Genomic DNA, 20,275 nt, shown 5'->3' with positions numbered 1-20,275 from the left:
CTCATTCCAAGGGATCACACCCCATTGTTGTGGGATTAACCCCATTCCAAGGATCAACCCCATTCCAAGGGATCAACCCCCATCCCATGGGATCAAACCCCATCCCATGGATCAAACCCCATCCCATGGGATCAACCCCATTCCATGGGATCAAACCCCATCCCATGGGATCAACCCCATTCCATGGGATCAAACCCTTTCCAAGGGATCAACCCCATCCCATGGGATCAAACCCCATTCCAGGGGATCAACCCCATCCCATGGGATCAAACCCCATTCCATGGGATCAACCCCATCCCATGGGATCAAACCCCATTCCATGGGATCAACCCCATCCCATGGGATCAAACCTCATTCCAAGGGATCACACCCCATTGTTGTGGGATTAACCCCATTACAAGGGATCAACCCCCTCCCATGGGATCAGACCCCACTGTTGTGGGATCAGACCACATTCCCGTGGAATCAAACCCCATTCCTGTGGGATCAACCCCATTCCAGGGATCAAACCCAATTCCCAAGGGGTCAAACTCCAGTGCTGTGGGACGGGGGAACATGGGGACATGGCGGGGACAGGGAGGGGACACGGGGGGACATGGAGACTCCCGAGTAGGTGGCACCTGGAGATGTCCCAGTGCTGGTGACACCCAGGGATGTCCCAGTCCTGGTGGCACCTGGACATGTCCCCAGTGCTGGTGACACCCAGGGATGTCCCAGTCCTGGTGGCACCTGGAGATGTCCCAGTGCTGGTGACACCCAGGGATGTCCCAGTCCTGGTGGCACCTGGAGATGTCCCAGTGCTGGTGACACCCAGGGATGTCCCAGTCCTGGTGGCACCTGGGGATGTCCCAGTGCTGGTGACACCCAGGGATGTCCCAGAACTGGTGACACTGGAGATGTCCCAGTGCTGGTGACACCCAGGGATGTCCCAGTCCCTGGGTGGCACCTGGAGATATCCCAGTGCTGGTGACACTGGAGATGTCCCAGAGCCTCTGACACCCAGGGATGTCCCAGAACTGGTGACACTGGAGATGTCCCAGAGCTGGTGACACCCAGGGATGTCCCAGTCCTGGTGGCACCTGGAGATGTCTCAGTGCTGGTGACACCCAGGGATGTCCCAGAGCTGGTGACACTGGAGATGTCCCAGTTTTGGTGACACCCAGGGATGTTCTTTATCTGGTTGGTGACACTCAGGGACATCCCAGAGCCGATTGGTGACACCCGGAGATGCCCCAGTGTTGGTGACACCCGGGGATGTCCCTCAGATGTCCCTGAGATGTCCCAGAGCTAGTGACACCTGGAGATGTCCCAGCGCTGGTGGCACTGGAGATGTCCCATCATTGTGACACTGGAGATGTCCCATCATTGGTGACACTGAAGATGTTCTGGTGTTGGTGACACTCAGGGATGTCCCAGAGCTGGTGGCACCTGGGGATGTCCCTGAGATGTCCCAGCGCTGGTGGCAGCCATGGCTGTCCCAGAGCTGGTGGCACCTGGAGATGTCCCAGTTCTGATGACACCTGGAGATGTCCCAGTTCTGATGACACCTGGGGATGTCCCAGCGCTGGTGGCACCTGGAGATGTCCCAGTTCTGATGACACCTGGAGATGTCCCAGTTCTGATGACACCTGGGGATGTCCCAGCGCTGGTGGCACTGGAGATGTCCCAGCATTGGTGACACTGGAGATGTTCTGGTGTTGGTGACACTCAGGGATGTCCCAGAGCTGGTGGCACCTGGGGAAGTCCCAGTTCTGGTGACACCTGGGGATGGTCCCAGAGCTGGTGACACCTGGGGATGTCCCAGTTCTGGTGGCACCTGGGGATGTCCCAGTTCTGATGACACCTGGGGATGTCCCAGTTCTGGTGACACCTGGGGATGTCCCCAGAGCTGGTGACAGCTGGGCAAGTCCCAGTTCTAGTGGCACCTGGGGATGTCCCAGAGCTGGTGGCACCTGGGGATGTCCCAGTTCTGGTGACAGCTGGGGATGTCCCAGAGCTGGTGACACCTGGGGATGTCTCAGAACTGGTGGCACCTGGAGATGTCCCAGTTCTGGTGACACCTGGGGATGTCCCAGAGCTGGTGACACCTGGGGATGTCTCAGAACTGGTGGCACCTGGAGATGTCCCAGTTCTGGTGACACCTGGAGATGTCCCAGAGCTGGTGGCACCTGGGGATGTCCCAGTTCTGGTGACACCTGGGGATGTCCAGAGCTGGTGGCACCTGGGGATGTCCCAGTTCTGATGACACCTGGGGATGTCTCAGAGCTGGTGGCACCTGGAGATGTCCCAGTTCTGATGACACCTGGGGATGTCCCAGTTCTGGTGGCACCTGGGGATGTCCCAGAGCTGGTGGCACCTGGGGATGTCCCAGAGCTGGTGGCACCTGGGGATGTCCCAGTTCTGATGACACCTAGGGATGTCCCAGTTCTGGTGACAGCTGGGGATGTCCCAGAGCTGGTGACACCTGGGGATGTCTCAGAACTGGTGGCACCTGGAGATGTCCCAGTTCTGGTGACACCTGGGGGATGTCTCAGAACTGGTGGCACCTGGGGATGTCCCAGAGCTGGTGGCACCTGGGGATGTCCCAGAGCTGGTGGCACCTGGGGATGTCCCAGTTCTGGTGACACCTGGGGATGTCCCAGAGCTGGTGGCACCTGGGGATGTCCCAGTTCTGGTGACAGCTGGGGATGTCCCAGAGCTGGTGGCACCTGGGGATGTCCCAGAGCTGGTGGCACCCATGGCTGTCCCAGAACTGGTGGCACCTGGGGATGTCCCAGAGCTGGTGACACCTGGGGATGTCCCAGTTCTGATGACACCTGGGGATGTCCCAGTTCTGGTGACAGCTGGGGATGTCCCAGAGCTGGTGACACCTGGGGATGTCCCAGAGCTGGTGGCACCTGGGGATGTCCCAATGTTGGTGACATCTGGAGATGCCCCAGCACTGGTGGCACCTGGGGATGTCCCAATGTTGGTGACATCTGGAGATGCCCCAGCGCTGGTGGCACCCAGGGCTGTCCAGATGCCATCAGTGCCATCCCCCCAGCCCCGGCCGTGCCCCGTTCCGATGTCACCTTTGGGGACGACGTCGATGACCTGATGGATTCCCTGGGACTTGGCAGCAGCGCCGATGGAGCCGGAAGCACGCCTGGAACGCCGGGGGGGTGAGGGGACACCGGGATGGGGACAGGGATGGGCACGGGGTGGTCCCGGTGCCACCCCCGGTGCCACCCTGCCTGTGCCCAGCCAGGGGCTCCGGAAGGGCCGCGCCGGGATCCAGGAGCAGCCGGGAAAGGCGGAATTGCAGCCGGACCCCAAGGGACAGGAGCGGCCAGGTGAGCATGGCCGGGGTGGGAGATCCATGGGAAGGGGTTCCAGAGGAACAAAATCCCACTGGGAATTCTGGGGAGGGGCAGCACAGTGGGTCAAAATCCCACTGGGAATTCTGGGGAGGGGCAGCACAGTGGGTCAAAATCCCACTGGGAAATTCTGGGGAGGGGCAGCACAGGGGTTTTCCAGAGGTTTAATTCCATTGGGAATTCCGGGGAGAGGCAGCACAGGGGTTTTTCCAGAGGTTTAATTCCATTGGGAATTCCGGGGAGGGGCAGCACAGGGGTTTTTCCAGAGGTTTAATTCCATTGGGGAATTCCGGGGAGGGGCAGCACAGGGGTTTTCCAAGGCCAATCCCATTGGGAATTTCAGGAATTCTGGGAATTTTGTGTCCGTTGTTCCGCAGGGCCGGGCGGGGCCCGGATCCAGACGGATTTTCTCTTCGGATCCTACGAGCCCTCGGTGGCCTCGGGGACAGCGCAGAGACGGGGACGGAGGTACCGGGGGAGGGGGGGACGGCCCACCCAGCCGTGTCCCCAATGTCCCCATTGTCCTGAATGTCCCCAGTGTCCCCCAATATCCCCCAGTGTCCCTCATGTCCCTCAATGTCCCCTAATGTCCCCAATGTCCCTGATGTCCCCAGTTCCCCAGTGTCCCCAATACCCCTGGGGTGCCCATTGTCCCCACTGTCCCCCGTATCCCCACTGTCCCCCATATCCCCATTGTCCCCCAATGTCCCCATTGTCCCCCATATCCCTATTGTCCCCCATTGTCCTCAGTGTTCCCAGTGTCCCCATTGTCCCCAGTGTCCCCAGAGCTGCTGTTGTCCCCAATGTCCACTGTGTCCCCAGTGTCCCCTGCCCAGTCCCCATGTGTCCCCACTGTCCCCCAGTGTCCCCATTTCCCCATTGTCCCCAGTGTCCTCAGAGTCGCTGTTTTCCCTGTTGTCCCCAGTGTCCCCAGTGTCCCCTGCCCAATCCCCTGTGTCCCCAGTGTCCCCTCTCCCCCTGCAGGTGTCCGGTTGGGAGCAGCTCCCGACGTCCCTCCGGGGGCCACCTGGCTGGGGCTGAAGGACGAGGATTTCCTGGAATTAGGGGATGAGGATATCCCAGGACTGGGACAGAAGGACAAGGATTTCCCAGGACTGGGACAGAAGGACAAGGATTTCCTGGGACTGAAGAACAAGGATCCTTCAGGATTGGGATCAAAGGACGAGGATCCTGTGGGCTTGGGATCGAAGGATGAGGATTTCCCGGGACTGGGACAGAAGGACAAGGATCCCCTGGGACTGGGACTGAAGGACAAGAATCCCCCGGGACTGGGATTGAAGAACAAGGATTTCCCAAGGATTAGGATCGAAGAACAAGGATTTCCCAGGACTGGGGTTGAAGGACAAGGATTTCCCAGGACTGGGGTCAAAGAACGAGGATTTCCCAGGATTGGGATCGAAGAACAAGGATTTCCCAGTATTGGGGTCGAAGGACAAGGATTTCCCAGGACTGGGGTCGAAGAACGAGGATTTCCCAGGATTGGGGATCGAAGAACAAGGATTTCCCAGTATTGGGGTCGAAGGACAAGGATTTCCCAGGTTTGGGGCAGAAGGACAAGGATTTCCCAGGACTGGGGTCGAAGGACAAGGATTTCCCAGGATTGGGGTTGAAGAACGAGGATTTCCCAGGATTGGGATTGAAGAACAAGGATTTCCCAGGTTTGGGGCAGAAGGACAAGGATTTCCCAGGACTGGGGTCAAAGGACAAGGATTTCCCAGGATTGGGGTCGAAGGACAAGGATTTCCCGGGATTGGGGCAGAAGGACAAGGATCCCCTGGGACCGAAGGACGAGGATCCCCCAGGCCCCGGTGCCCCGGGATCCCCGCGGGACCGCGGCTGGCTCGGCGCTGCCCCGGCCCCGAAGCGGTGCCAGGCAGAGCCTCCGGAGCAGAATTCCCACCCCTGGAGGGTCCCGGAGCCCCCCGAGCCCGGCAGGTAACGGGAGCTCCCAGGAACTCCCACCTGGGATCCAGGAGATCCCAGCCCAGGTGTCCTCCAGGTGTTCCAGGTGACATCGCTGTCCCAGGTGTGCCAGGGGATGTCCCTGTCCCAGGTGTCCTCCAGGTGTTCCAGGTGACATCGCTGTGCCAGGGGATGTCCCTGTCCCAGGTGTGCCCAGATGTCCCAGGTGACATCACTGTCCCCCAGGGGTCCTCTTCAGGTGTCCCAGATGATGTCCCCTGTCCCAGGTGTCCTCCAGGTGTGCCCAGGGATGTCCCTGTTCTGGAATTCCCCCACCTGAGCTCCTCTCATCTCCCAGCTCCTGGCCAAGGCTGCCCTGGCTCAGCTCACCTGGGACACAGGTGTCACCTGGGAGAGCTCAGGTGTCACCTGGGAGGGCTCAGGTGACCAGTGTCAGGGAGGGCACCCTTGGATGGAGGTTTGGGGTGTCCCCGTTCCTTCTGAATCCCAAAGGTGAGATCCCTGACACTGGGCAGGTGGGGGGGGACAGGTGACACAGGTGGGACAGGTGGCACAGATGACTCAGGTGGCTGAGGTGGCACAGGTGACATGGCACAGGTGACTCAGGTGACATGACACAGGTGGCACAGGTGACATGGCACAGGTGACACAGGTGACATGACACAGGTGGCACAGGTGACTCGGGTGGCACAGGTGACATGGCACAGGTGACTCGGGTGGCACAGGTGGCACAGGTGGCACAGGTGACATGGCATAGGTGGCAGAGGTGACTCGGGTGACACAGGTGACATGACACAGGTGACACAGGTGACTCGGGTGGCACAGGTGACTCGGGTGGCACAGGTGACACAGGTGGCACAGGTGGCACAGGTGACATGGTATAGATGGCACAGGTGGCACAGGTGACATGGCACAGGTGACCCAGGTGGCAGAGGTGACACAGGTGGCACAGGTGGCACAGATGACTCAGGTGGCCGAGGTGGCACAGGTGACATGGTATAGATGGCACAGGTGGCACAGGTGACATGGTATAGATGGCACAGGTGGCACAGGTGACATGGCATAGGTGGCACAGGTGGCGTGGCACAGGTGGCACAGGTGACGTGGCACAGGTGACACAGGTGACATGACACAGGTGGCGCAGGTGACTCGGGTGGCACAGGTGACATGGCACAGGTGACTCAGGTGGCACAGGTGACACAGGTGACACAGGTGGCACAGGTGACTCGGGTGGCACAGGTGACATGGCACAGGTGACTCGGGTGGCACAGGTGACACAGGTGACTCGGGTGACACAGGTGACATGGCATAGGTGGCAGAGGTGACTCGGGTGACACAGGTGACATGACACAGGTGGCACAGGTGACTCGGGTGGCACAGGTGACATGGCACAGGTGGCACAGATGACTTGAGTGGCACAGGTGGCACAGGTGACATGGCACAGGTGGCACAGATGACTTGAGTGGCACAGGTGGCACAGGTGACATGGCACAGGTGACCCAGGTGGCAGAGGTGACACAGGTGGCACAGGTGGCACAGATGACTCAGGTGGCCGAGGTGGCACAGGTGACATGGTATAGATGGCACAGGTGGCACAGGTGACATGGCATAGGTGGCACAGGTGGCGTGGCACAGGTGGCACAGGTGACGTGGCACAGGTGGCACAGGTGGCACAGGTGACGTGGCACAGGTGACACAGGTGACATGACACAGGTGGCGCAGGTGACTCGGGTGGCACAGGTGACACAGGTGGCACAGGTGGCAGAGGTGACATGGCCCAGGTGACTCAGGTGTCACAGGTGACACAGGTGGCACAGGTGACTCAGGTGGCACAGGTGACATGGCACAGGTGACTCGGGTGGCACAGGTGACACAGGTGGCACAGGTGGCACAGGTGGCACAGGTGACATGGCATAGGTGGCAGAGGTGACTCGGGTGACACAGGTGACTTGACACAGGTGGCACAGGTGACTCAGGTGACACAGGTGACATGACACAGGTGGCACAGGTGACTCGGGTGACACAGGTGGGACAGGTGGCACAGGTGACATGGCACAGGTGACTCGGGTGGCACAGGTGACACAGGTGGCACAGGTGACTCGGGTGTCACAGGTGACTCAGGTGTCACAGGTGACTCGGGTGGCACAGGTGACACAGGTGGCACAGGTGACTCGGGTGACACAGGTGGGACAGGTGGCACAGGTGACGTGGCACAGGTGACTCGGGTGGCACAGGTGACACAGGTGGCACCGGTAGCCGAGGCCAGGCCGGGCTGGGGGCGGGTCCTGGTCCCCCTCACTCCCTGTGGGATTTGTTCCCGGTCCAGGCTGGAGCTCCCCATCGGGACACGGCCCCGCGGGCAGGTGGCAGCAGGTGAGGTCCCTGTCACCCCCCAGGTGTCCTCGGAGGTCACCTGGCCTGGGCAAGGGACACCTCGGGACCCTGGGAACTGGGGGAGCTGTGCCAGGGGATGGGATAATGGGATAACCGGATAACGGGATGGGATAATGGAATATCGGGATAATTGGATAATGGGATGGGATAACGGAGTAATGGGATAATGGGATAGCGGGATGATGGGATGGAATAATGGGATAGTGGGATATCGGGATAATTGGCTATCAGGATAACTGGATATCAGGATGGGATAACAGGGTAATGGGATGATGGGATAATGGGATAGTGGGATGAGATAATGCAATAGTGGGATAGTGGGATAAGAGGCTGGGATAATGGGATGACAGGATGGGATGGGATGGGATGAGGGGATAATGGGATCCATGGGATCGATGGGATGGGATCAATAGGATCATGGGAGGGGATGGATGGGATGGGATTGGGTCCATGGAATGGGATGGGATCCATGGGATGGGATCGATAGGATGGGATGGGATCCATGGGATCAATGAAATCAATGGGATGAGATGGGATGGATGGGATGGGATCCATGGGATCAGTGGTATGAGGTGGGATCCATAGGATGAGATGGGATCCTTGGGATCAGTGGGATGGGATGGGATCCATAGAATGGAATGGGATCCATGGGATGGAGTCCATGGGATGGGATTCATGGGATGGGATAGGGTCCACGGAATCAATGGGATTGATGGGAGGGAATGGGATCCATGGGATGGGATCCATAGGATGGGATGGGATCCATGGGTTGGGATCCATAGGATGGGATGGGATGGGATCCATGGAATGGGATAGGATGGGATGGGATAATGGGATCCATGGGATGGGATCCATAGGATGGGATGGGATCCTTGGGATCAGTGGGATCGATGGGATGGGATGGGATGGGATCCATGGAATGGGATAGGATGGTATGGGATAATGGGATCCATGGGATGGGATCCATAGGATGGGATGGGATCCTTGGGATCAGTGGGATCGATGGGATGGGATGGGATCCATGGAATGGGATAGGATGGTATGGGATAATGGGATCCATGGGATGGGATGGCTCCCTTCCTTCCATGTGTCCCAGTGATGGATTTGTCCCATTTTTCACCCCAGCCGTGCAGGAGGTGCCGGGTCCTGCCACGCCCGCTCAGGTGGGTGCTGGGGCAGGACCGGGAAAGGATCCCTGGGGTTTCCCTGGGATCTGGGGGGACTGGGCATGGATCAGCATTCCCAGGAGAGGGGAGCTGCCCTTCCCAGGCTTCTCCTGGAGCATCCCCGTGTCCCCACAGGAGGATCCGGCAGCTCCTCCAGCCCCGCCCCACCTGGAGAATCCCCGAGCTCTCCCGTCCTGGCTCTGCCCGAAGCATCCCGCAGCTTTTCCGGCCCAGAGGCGCCAGGAGGGTCCAGGAGCTGTCCCATCCCAGCCCCACCAGGAAGGTCCAGGAGCTGTCCCATCCCAGCAGCACCAGGAGGGTCTGGGAGCTCTCCCATCCCAGCCCCACCAGGATTCCCAAACTCTCCAATCCCACCTGTGCCAGGAGCATCCCGGCTGTGGGATCGCCCTGCGCAGCCTCCAGGCCCGGCTGGAGGAGCTGGAAAACCAGGTGGGGGCTGAGGGTGTCACCTGGGGGTGTCACCTGGGGGCACAGCCACTCCAGGGTGGCACCTGGAGCCTGTCCCGCTCCCGCCAGGTGCGGACGCTGGAGCTGGAGCGGGCACGGCGGGGACCGGTCCTGCAGGACCTCCCGGAGAGCTGCCACAGGTAACGGGGTCTCACCTGGGCTCCCAGATCGCAGGATCACCCCAGACCCCAGGATTACCCCGGATCCCTGGATCACCCCAGATCCCTGGATCACCCCACATCCCATGATCACTGCAGACCCCAGGATCACCCCAGATCCCTGGATCACCCCAGATCCCAGGAGCAGTACGAGCAGCTCACAGGTAAATTCCCTCCAAGTCCATCCTTCCAGTGGGACCTTCTGCTCCATCCCAAGGGCTCAGAGCCGATCCCACAGAATCCAGGCAGTCCTGGGACCAGTCCTGGTGTCCTGAAGGATCCCTGGGCCTGTAGATCCCTGTCCCAGCCCTCCTGGGGGGATTCCTGGCCAAAGGCTCTGCTGCTCCGAGTGCCCAGTGGCGCTCGAACAGGGGCTTGGCTCTGTCCGGGATCCCACCAGATCCTCAGAAAACGGGAAAAGTTCACAGAGTTCACGGAATTCGCAGAATTTGCAGAATTCTCGGAATTCATGGAATTAATGAAATTCACAGAATTCACTGAATTTGCAGAATTTTCAAAATTCACAGAATTCAAGTTGTTTCTGGCGAGCCAGAGGCCAGGAGCCAAGGCTGGCAGAGTCCTGCCCTCCATGGGCAGATCCCACAGTGGGATCTCCCTGGGATGGGATGGGATGGGATGGGATGGGATGGGATGGGATGGGATGGGGCAGGACACAGGGGGTTTTCCCTCTGGGATCTCCCTGTCCTGGAATGGGATGGAGCTCGAGCATGGGGGTTTCCATGTGGGATCTCCCTGTCCTGGGAGGGGATGGAGCAGGGGCACAGGGAGTTTTTTCCATGTGGATGGAGGGTGGATCCCACCTCCTGCATCCTGGGCTGCCCCGTGCCCCTCGCAGCACTCCAGGCCAGGCTGTGCCAGCAGCAGCAGGACGCGGAGCGGGAGCAGAGCCGGCTCCAGGAGGCCGTGGCCGACTTGGAGACCAGGCTGGGAGAGCAGGAGCAGCTCCTGGAGCAGGTGAGGCTCCATCCCAGAGCTGTGGCTGTCCTGAAGCTGTGGCTGTGGTCACGGCTGTGTCCCTGCCCGTGTCCTGTGTCCGTGTCCCTGCCTGTGTCTGTGTCCCTGTCTGTGCCTGGCTGGAGGAGCTTCTGACTGGGATCCCCTCCTGGAGCTGTGTCCATGTCCCTGTCTGCGTCCGTGTCCTGTGCCTGTGTCCATCTCTGTGTCCCGTGTCCCATGTCCCTGCCTGTGTTCCTGTCTGCTGTGTTCGTGTCCCATGTTCCTGTCCCTATCCATGTTCCCTGTCCATGTCCATGTCCCATGTCCCCCTGTCTCTGTCCCCATCCCTGTCCCTGTGTCCCATGTCCCGTGTCCCTGTCCTCTGTCCCTGTCTCTGTCCCTTTTCCTGTCCCCTCTGTCCCTGTCCTCATCCCTGTCCCTGTCCCTCTGTCCTTGTCCCCTCTGTCCCTGTCCATGTCCCTGTCCCTATCCCTGTCTGTGTCCCTGTCCCCTGTCCCCACCCTGTCCCTGTCTGTGTCCCCTGTCCCTGTCCCCATCCCTGTCCGTGTGCCTATCCCTTGTCCCTTGTCCCTGTCCCTGTCCTCATCCCTGTCCGTGTGCCTATCCCTTGTCCCTTGTCCCTGTCCCTGTCCCCATCCCTGTCCATATGCCTATCCCTTGTCCCTTGTCCCTGTCCCTGTCCCCATCCCTGTCCATATGCCTATCCCTTGTCCCTTGTCCCTGTCCCTGTCCCCATCCCTGTCCGTGTGCCTATCCCTTGTCTCTCTCCGTGTCCCGGTCCGTGTCTGGCCCCTCCCGATCCCGCTGCCGCTCCAGGAGCGCCGCCGCGCCGCTGCCGAGCGCTGCCGGGCGGATTCATTGCGGGAGGCGCTGGAGGAGCAGCGGCGGCTCTCGGCACAGCTGCGGGCCATGGACAGGGCGGCGCTGGACGAAGCCAAGGTGAGCGGGGTCATGGCCCCAGGTGAGCCCCAGGTGAGCCCGGAGTGGGGAGGAGCTGCAGCTTCCCCGGCAAACCGCTGGGGAATGCCAGGGCGGGGCCTGGACCCGCTCTGGGATGGGGCTGGGAGCCGGCTGGGCTTGGGGGACTGGGATGGGAAAGGGGCTTGGAACCAGCCAGGGTGGGACTGGGATGGGAAAGGGGCTCAGAACCAACCAGGGTGGGACTGGGATGGGAAAAAGGGGCTTGGAACCAGCCAGGATTGGGAAAGGGGCTCAGAACCAGCCAGGGTGGGAACTGGAATGTGCTTGGAACCACCTGGGCGGGATTGGGCTGAGGAAAGGGCTCAGAACCAGCCAGGATGGGAACTGGAAGGGGCTTGGAACCAGCCAGAATGGGAGTGGGAGTGGGAGTGGGAAAAGGGCACAAAACCAGTCAGGATGGGAATCAGGACTGGGAAAGGGGCTCAAAACCAGCCAAGATGGGAACTGGAAGAAGCTTGGAACCACCTGGGTGGGAGTGGGACGGGGAGAGGGGCTCAGAACCAGCTGGTTGGGAACTGGAAGGGGCTTGGAACCAGCCAGGATGGGAGCAGGGCTGGAAAAAGGGCTCAGAACCAGCCAGGATGGGAGCAGGGCTGGAAAAAGGGCTCAGAACCAGCTGGGTGGGAGCAGGGCTCGGGGCTGGAAGGGGCTCGGAACAGGCCAGGTCGAGCCCGCTGGGTGCCCACACGAAGCCGGAGCTCCCCGGCTGGAAGCAGCCTCTGGAATTTGCCTCTGGAAGCGGCAGGGCCGGGCTAAAGGAGGGCAAGCCCTGCGGGAAGCGGCGCCTGGAGGTGTCCCCGGGCCCGCAGGGCGCGTGGCTGGAGGAGCAGCGGGCAGAGCTGCGGGATCGCTCCGAGGAGCGGCGGCGGCTGGCGGCCGCCTGGGCCGAGTTCCACAGCCGGGAGCGCCTGAGCCGGGAGCGGGAGGAGCAGGACAAGGAGCGCGCCCTGGGCGTGGACTCGGCGCTGAGGAGCCTGGCCAAGGTCCCCGATGCCCTGCCCGGGTTCCCAAACCACCTCCCCCTGCTCCAAAGGACGGGACAGGTGACGCTCGCTGTCCCCCGGGCCAGGATCAGGCAGAGCTGAAGTTCCGGAGCCGGGAGCTGAGATCCAAGGAGGAGCAGCTGGTCAGGGACAGGGAGGAGCTGGATGAGGCCTGGCGGGAGCTGAGACTGGAGAAGGAGAAGGTTCTCCGTGCCGAGCAGCGCCTGCAGGAGCGGGAGGAGGAGATCCATGACCTGGCCGAGGTAAACAGAGCATCCAGGCTGGGGCTCCCCATCCCCCCTGAGCTGGGGCTCCACATCCCCCCTGAGCTGGGGCTCCCCATCCCCCTGAGCTGGGGCTCCACATCCCCCCTGAGCTGGGGCTCCACATCCCCTCTGAGCTGGGGCTCCCCATCCCCCTGAGCTGGGGCTCCACATCCCCCCTGAGCTGGGGCTCCACATCCCCCCTGAGCTGGGGCTCCACATCCCCCTGAGCTGGGGCTCCCCATCCCCCCGAGCTGGGGCTCCACATGCCCCCTGAGCTGGGGCTCCACATCCCCCCTGAGCTGGGGCTCCCCATCCCCCTGAGCTGGGGCTCCACATCCTCCCTGAGCTAGAGCTCCACATCCCCCCTGAGCTGGGGCTCCACATCCCCCTGAGCTGGAGCTCCACATCCCCCCGAGCTGGGGCTCCACATGCCCCCTGAGCTGGGGCTCCACATCCCCCCTGAGCTGGGGCTCCACATCCCCCCTGAGCTGGAGCTCCACATCCCCCTGAGCTGGGGCTCCACATCCCCCCTGAGCTGGGGCTCCACATCCCCCCTGAGCTGGGGCTCCACATCCCCCTGAGCTGGGGCTCCACATCCCCCCTGAGCTGGGACTCCACATCCCCCATGAGCTGGGGCTCCACATTCCCCCTGAGCTGGGGCTCCACATCCCCCATGAGCTGGGGCTCCACATCCCCCTGAGCTGGGGCTCCACATCCCCCCTGAGCTGGGGCTCCCCATCCCCCTGAGCTGGGGCTCCTCATCCCCCCTGAGCTGGGGCTCCACATCCCCCCTGAGCTGGGGCTCCACATCCCCCCTGAGCTGGGGCTCCACATCCCCCTGAGCTGGGGCTCCACATCCCCCCTGAGCTGGGGCTCCACATCCCCCCTGAGCTGGGGCTCCACATCCCCCTGAGCTGGGGCTCCCCATCCCCCCGAGCTGGGGCTCCACATGCCCCCTGAGCTGGGGCTCCACATCCCCCCTGAGCTGGGGCTCCCCATCCCCCTGAGCTGGGGCTCCACATCCCCCTGAGCTGGGGCTCCACATCCCCCTGAGCTGGAGCTCCACATCCCCCCGAGCTGGGGCTCCACATGCCCCCTGAGCTGGGGCTCCACATCCCCCCTGAGCTGGGGCTCCACATCCCCCCTGAGCTGGAGCTCCACATCCCCCTGAGCTGGGGCTCCACATCCCCCCTGAGCTGGGGCTCCACATCCCCCCTGAGCTGGGGCTCCACATCCCCCCTGAGCTGGGACTCCACATCCCCCATGAGCTGGGGCTCCACATTCCCCCTGAGCTGGGGCTCCACATCCCCCATGAGCTGGGGCTCCACATCCCCCTGAGCTGGGGCTCCACATCCCCCCTGAGCTGGGGCTCCCCATCCCCCTGAGCTGGGGCTCCTCATCCCCCCTGAGCTGGGGCTCCACATCCCCCCTGAGCTGGGGCTCCACATCCCCCCTGAGCTGGGGCTCCACATCCCCCCGAGCTGGGGCTCCCCATCCCCCTGAGCTGGGGCTCCACATCCCCCTGAGCTGGGGCTCCCCATCCCCCCTGAGCTGGGGCTCCCCATCCCCCCTGAGCTGGGGCTCCACATCCCCCTGAGCTGGGGCTCCACATCCCCCCAAGATGGGGCTCCCCATCCCCCCTGAGCTGGGGCTCCACATTCCCCCTGAGCTGGGGCTCCACATTCCCCCTGAGCTGGGGCTCCACATCCCCCTGAGCTGGACCTCCACATCCCTCCTGAGCTGGGGCTCCACATCCCCCCGACCTGGGGCTCCACATCCCCCCCGACCTGGGGCTCCACATCCCCCCTGAGCTGGACCTCCACATCCCTCCTGAGCTGGGGCTCCACATCCCCCCGACCTGGGGCTCCACATCCCCCCCGACCTGGGGCTCCACATCCCCCCTGAGCTGGGGCTCCACATCCCCTCTGAGCTGGGGCTCCACATCCCCCTGAGCTGGGGCTCCACATCCCCCCTGAGCTGGGGCTCCTCATCCCCCCTGAGCTGGGGCTCCACATCCCCCCTGAGCTGGGGCTCCACATCCCCCCTGAGCCATGCCTGGTGCCGTTCCCATCCTGGTGCCGTTCCCCCATCCTGGTGCTGTTCCATGTCCCATGGCCCCAGTGCCATTCCCCAATCCCTGTCCCAGTCCTGTTTTCCTATCCCAGTCCCATTCCCCATCCTGATCCCATTCCCAGTCCGTTCCCCATTCCCGGTCCCTTTCCTGTCCCCGTTCCCCATCCCATTCCCCATCCCCATTCCGGTGCCGTTCCCATTCCCGGTCCCATTCCCAATCCCAGTCCCCATCCCATTCCCTAACCCTAACCCTGTCCCATTGCCATTCCCAATCCCATTCACCATCCCGATCCTGTTCCCAGTCCCATTCCCCATTCCCAGTCCCATTCCCAGTGCCATTCCTGTCCCTGTTCCCCATCCCATTCCCTGTCCCAGTCCTGTTCCCTGCCCCAGTGCTGTGCCCATTCCCATTCCTGTTCCCATTCCCGGTCCCATTCCCATTCCCCATCCCAGTCACATTCCCCATCCCAGTTCTGTTCCCTGTCCCATTGCCATTCCCATTCCCCATTGCCAGTCCCTTTCCCGTTCTCGATCCCATTTCCTGTCCTAGTCCCATTCCCCATCCCAGTCCTGATGCCGTTCCTGTTCCTATTCCCTGTCCCATTCCCATTCCCTGTCCCAGTCCCGTTCCCCGTCCTAGTCTCATTCCCCGTCCTGGTCCCTTTTCCCAGTCCCATTCCCCATTCCTGGTCCCATTCCTGTCCCCATTCTCCATCCTGTTCCCCGTCCCAGTCCCATTCCCAGTCCTGTTCCCATTCCCAGTGCTGTTCCCACTGCTGTTCCCGTTCCCATTCCCGTTCCCATTCCCGTTCCCATTCCCATTCCCGTTCCCATTCCCAGTGCTGTTCCCACTGCTGTTCCCGCTCCCGTTCCCATTCCCGTTCCCATTCCCATTCCCATTCCCGTTCCCCATCCCCATTCCCGTTCCCATTTCCAGTGCTGTTCCCATTCCTGTTCCCATTCCTGTTCCCATTCCCAGTGCTGTTCCCGTTCCCATTTCCATTCCCATTTCCATTCCCGTTCCCGTTCCCATTCCCATTCCCGTTTCCATTCCCATTCCTGTTCCCGTTCCCATTCCTGTTCCCATTCCCATTCCCGATGCCATTCCCATTCCTGTTCCCATCCCCATTCCCGTTCCCATTCCCAGTCCCGTTCCCATTCCCGTTCCCGTTCCCATTCCCGATGCTGTTCCCATTCCCGTTCCCATTCCCATTCCCGTTCCCCATCCCCATTCCCGTTCCCATTTCCAGTGCTGTTCCCATTCCTGTTCCCATTCCTGTTCCCATTCCCAGTGCTGTTCCCGTTCCCGTTTCCATTCCCATTCCCGTTTCCATTCCCGTTCCCGTTCCCATTCCCATTCCCATTTCCATTCCTGTTCCCGTTCCCATTCCTGTTCCCATTCCCATTCCCGATGCCGTTCCCGTTCCCGTTCCCGTTCCCATTCCTGTTCCCGTTCCCATTCCCGATGCCGTTCCCATTCCCATTCCTGTTCCCATCCCCATTCCCGTTCCCATTCCCAGTCCCGTTCCCGTTCCCGTTCCCATTCCCGATGCCGTTCCCATTCCCGTTCCCGTAGCGCGCGGCGCGGCAGCAGCAGGACGGGCAGCGGGCACTGCGGGAGGCGCGCAGGGCGCAGGAGGAGCAGCGGCAGCGGCTGCAGCGGCTGCAGGAGCAGCGGGAGCGGCTGCGGCAGCAGGAGCAGCGCCTGCACCAGGCAAATCCCCCCGGAAAATCCCCCTGGCAAATCCTTCTGGAAAATCCCCCCGGAAAATCCCTCCAAATTTCCTGTTCCTGTTCCCATGTTCCCGTTCCCATGTTCCTGTTCCCATTCCCATTCCCGTTCCCATGTTCCTGTTCCTGTTCCCATGTTGCTGTTCCCATTCCTGTTCCCACGTTCCCGTTCCCATGTTCCCGTGTTCCCATTCCCATGTTCCCGTTCCCATTCCCATGTTCCTGTTTTCATTCCCATGTTCCCATTCCCACATTCCCGTTCCCATTCCCACATTCCCGTTCCTGTTTCCACGTTCCCGTTCCCACGTTCCCATTCCCATTCCCACATTCCCATTCCCATTTCCATGTTCCCATTCCCACATTCCCGTTCTCATGTTCCCATGTTCCCATTCCCATTCCTGTTCCCATTCCCACGTTCCCGTTGCCGTTGCCGTTCCCATTCCCATGTTCCTGTTCCCATTCCCATGTTCCCATTCCCACGTTTCCATTAACATTCCCACATTCCCGTTCCCGTTTCCACATTCCCGTTCCCACTCCCATGTTCCTGTTCCCGTTCCCACGTTCCCGTTCCCGTTCCCGCAGGAGCGGCGGAGCATGGAGCGGCAGCGGGAGCAGCTCCGGGAGCTCCAGGAGGAGCTGGGCCCCGGCCTGGGGACAGGGACAGCGCCGGGGACAGCGCTGGGGACACTGCCACAGACAGGAGCAACGCCGGGGACACCGCTGGGTACGGAGACACCGCTGGGAACGGGGACACCGCTGGGAACGGGGACACCGCTGGGAATGGGGACAGTGCTGGGAACGGGGACACCGCTGGGAACGGGGACACCGCTGGGAACGGGGACACCGCTGGGTACGGGGACACCGCTGGGAACGGGGACACGCTGGGAATGGGGACACCGCTGGGAATGGGGACACCGCTGGGGACGGGGACACCGCTGGGAACGGGGACACCGCTGGGAACGGGGACACCGCTGGGAATGGGGACACCGCTGGGAATGGGGACAGTGCTGGGAATGGGGACACCGCTGGGGACGGGGACACCGCTGGGAACAGGGACAGTGCTGGGAACGGGGACACCGCTGGGAACGGGGACACCGCTGAGAATGGGGACACCGCTGGGGACGGGGACACCGCTGGGGACGGGGACACCGCTGGGAACGGGGACACCGCTGAGAATGGGGACACCGCTGGGAACGGGGACACCGCTGGGGACGGGGACACCGCTGGGGACGGGGACACCGCTGGGAACGGGGACACCGCTGGGAATGGGGACACCGCTGGGAATGGGGACACCGCTGGGAACGGGGACACCGCTGGGTACGGGGACAGTGCTGGGAACGGGGACACCGCTGGGAACTGGGACAGTGCTGGGAACGGGGACACCGCTGGGTACGGGGACACCGCTGGGTACGGGGACACAGATGGGTATGGGGACACCGCTGGGGACAGGGACACCACTGGGAACGGGGACACCGCTGGGAACGGGGACAGTGCTGGGAACGGGGACACCGATGGGAACGGGGACAGTGCTGGGAACGGGGACAGTGCTGGGAACGGGGACACCGCTGGGAACGGGGACACCGCTGGGAACGGGGACAGTGCTGGGGACGGAGACACCGCTGGGAACGGGGACACCGCTGGGAACGGGGACCGTGCTGGGAACGGGGACACCGCTGGGAACTGGGACAGTGCTGGGAACGGGGACAGTGCTGGGAACGGGGACACCGCTGGGAACGGGGACACCGCTGGGTACGGGGACACCGCTGGGGACGGGGACAGTGCTGGGAACTGGGACACCGCTGGGAACGGGGACAGTGCTGGGGACGGGGACACCGCTGGGAATGGGGACAGCACGGGGGACAGGGACACCGCTGGGAATGGGGACAGTGCTGGGGACGGGGACACCGCTGGGAATGGGGACACCGCTGGGTACGGGGACACCGCTGGGAATGGGGACACCGCTGGGAATGGGGACACCGCTGGGTACGGGGACACCGCTGGGGACAGGGACACCACTGGGGACGGGGACACCGCTGGGAATGGGGACACCGCTGGGTATGGGGACCCCGCTGGGGACAGGGACACCACTGGGAACGGGGACACTGCTGGGAACGGGGACACCGCTGGGAATGGGGACACCGCTGGGAATGGGGACAGTGCTGGGAACGGGGACACCGCTGGGAACGGGGACAGTGCTGGGTACGGGGACAGCGCTGGGAACGGGGACACCGCTGGGAACGGGGACACCGCTGGGAACGGGGACAGTGCTGGGTACGGGGACACCGCTGGGAATGGGGACAACGCTGGGGACAGGGACAGCGCGGGGGACAGCACTGGGGACAGTCACCATCAGGAGGCGGGGTGAGGCTCAGCCCTGCGGGGCCACCCCGGTTTCGGGATCCCATGTGTTTGGGATCCCCCATTTTTGGGATCCGATTTTTGAGATCCCGTTTTTGGGATCCCTCGTTTTTGGAATCCTCCATTTTTGGGATCCTGTTTATGGGATCCCGTTCTTGGGATCCCCCATTTCTGGGATCCCGTTTTTGGGATCCTGTTTGTGGGATCCCATTTTTTCGATGCCTCGTTTTTGGGATCCCCTTTTTGAGATCCCTTGGTTTTGGGATCCTGTTTTTGGGATTTCCCAGTTTTGGGATCCCCCATTTTTAGGATGTCATTTTTGGGATCCTGTTTTTGGGATCCCCCATTTTTGGGACCCCATTTTTAGGATCCCGTTTCTGGGATGCCCTGGTTTTGGGATGTAATTTTTGGGATCCCCCGTTTTTCAGATGTAATTTTTAGGATCCCCCATTTTTGGAATCCCATTTTTGGGATCCTGTTTCTGGGATCCCCCGTTTTTGGGATCCCCTATTTTTGGGATCCCCTGTTTTTGGGATCCCCCGTTTTTGGGATCCTGTTTTTGGGATGTCATTTTTGGGATCCCCCATTTTTGGGATGTAATTTTTGGGATCCCCCGTTTTTGGGATCCCCCATTTTTGGGATCCCATTTTTGGGATCCCCTGTTTTTGGGATCCCCCGTTTTTGGGATCCCGTTTTTGGGATCCCCTGTTTTTGGGATCCCCCATTTTTGGGATCCCGTTTTTGGGATCCCCCATTTTTGGGATCCTGTTTTTGGGATGTAATTTTTGGGATCCCCCGTTTTTGGGATGTAATTTTTGGGATCCCCCATTTTTGGGATCCCCCATTTTTGGGATCCCCCGTTTTTGGGATCCCCCATTTTTGGGATCCCGTTTTTGGGATCCCGTTTTTGGGATACCCCGTTTTTGGGGTCCTGTTTTTGGTATGTCATTTTTGGGATCCCCCGTTTTTGGGATCCCCCGTTTTTGGGATCCCCCGTTTTTGGCATCCCCCATTTTTGGGATCCTGTTTTTGGGATGTAATTTTTGGGATCCCCCGTTTTTGGGATCCCCCGTTTTTGGGATCCCCCGTTTTTGGGGTCCTGTTTTTGGTATGTCATTTTTGGGATCCCCCGTTTTTGGGATCCCCTGTTTTTGGGATCCTGTTTTTGGGATCCCGTTTTTGGGATCCCCCGTTTTTGGGGTGCCGTTTCTGGGATCCGGCGTTCCTGGGCCGGCAGGGGCGGGCGGGCGGCGCTGGCAGCGGGGACAGGGACGCTGCGGTGTCCCCTCCTGCAGCCCCTGCGGTGGCCCCTGCGCTCCTGCCGGGGCTGGCGGCGCTCCTGGCGGACAGCAGGGACCGGGCGGGCGCGGCCGCACTCTACGGACACGTCCTGCTGCTGAGAGAGCGCGCACGCAGGGT

At 61.7% G+C, this 20,275-nt stretch overlaps 1 protein-coding gene and 1 long non-coding RNA gene across 2 annotated transcripts in view; both read left to right on the top strand.

Annotated features, from left to right (window-relative positions):
• The window catches only part of LOC137465678 (fas-binding factor 1 homolog), a 60,049-nt gene extending 39,793 nt beyond the window's left edge, over positions 1–20,256 (top strand). The window contains exons 4-13 of the mRNA XM_068177737.1: positions 8,820–8,857; positions 8,996–9,310; positions 9,398–9,468; positions 9,586–9,650; positions 10,343–10,461; positions 11,281–11,436; positions 12,255–12,428; positions 12,515–12,691; positions 16,344–16,507; positions 20,094–20,256. Of these exons, the coding sequence (XP_068033838.1) occupies positions 8,820–8,857; positions 8,996–9,310; positions 9,398–9,468; positions 9,586–9,650; positions 10,343–10,461; positions 11,281–11,436; positions 12,255–12,428; positions 12,515–12,691; positions 16,344–16,507; positions 20,094–20,256 (1,442 nt within the window). The remainder of the gene's footprint in view (positions 1–8,819; positions 8,858–8,995; positions 9,311–9,397; positions 9,469–9,585; positions 9,651–10,342; positions 10,462–11,280; positions 11,437–12,254; positions 12,429–12,514; positions 12,692–16,343; positions 16,508–20,093) is intronic.
• Positions 3,050–3,816, top strand: LOC137465671 (uncharacterized). Its single transcript, XR_010994750.1, has 3 exons — positions 3,050–3,161; positions 3,244–3,332; positions 3,734–3,816. It is a non-coding gene; the product is annotated as an uncharacterized lncRNA (long non-coding RNA).
• Positions 20,257–20,275: the final 19 nt, after the last annotated feature.

The sequence above is a fragment of the Anomalospiza imberbis genome, unplaced genomic scaffold, assembly GCF_031753505.1.
Source record: "Anomalospiza imberbis isolate Cuckoo-Finch-1a 21T00152 unplaced genomic scaffold, ASM3175350v1 scaffold_101, whole genome shotgun sequence".
NCBI classification, from domain to species: Eukaryota; Metazoa; Chordata; class Aves; order Passeriformes; family Viduidae; genus Anomalospiza; species Anomalospiza imberbis.
This window is presented reverse-complemented; position numbering and strand designations above follow the sequence as displayed.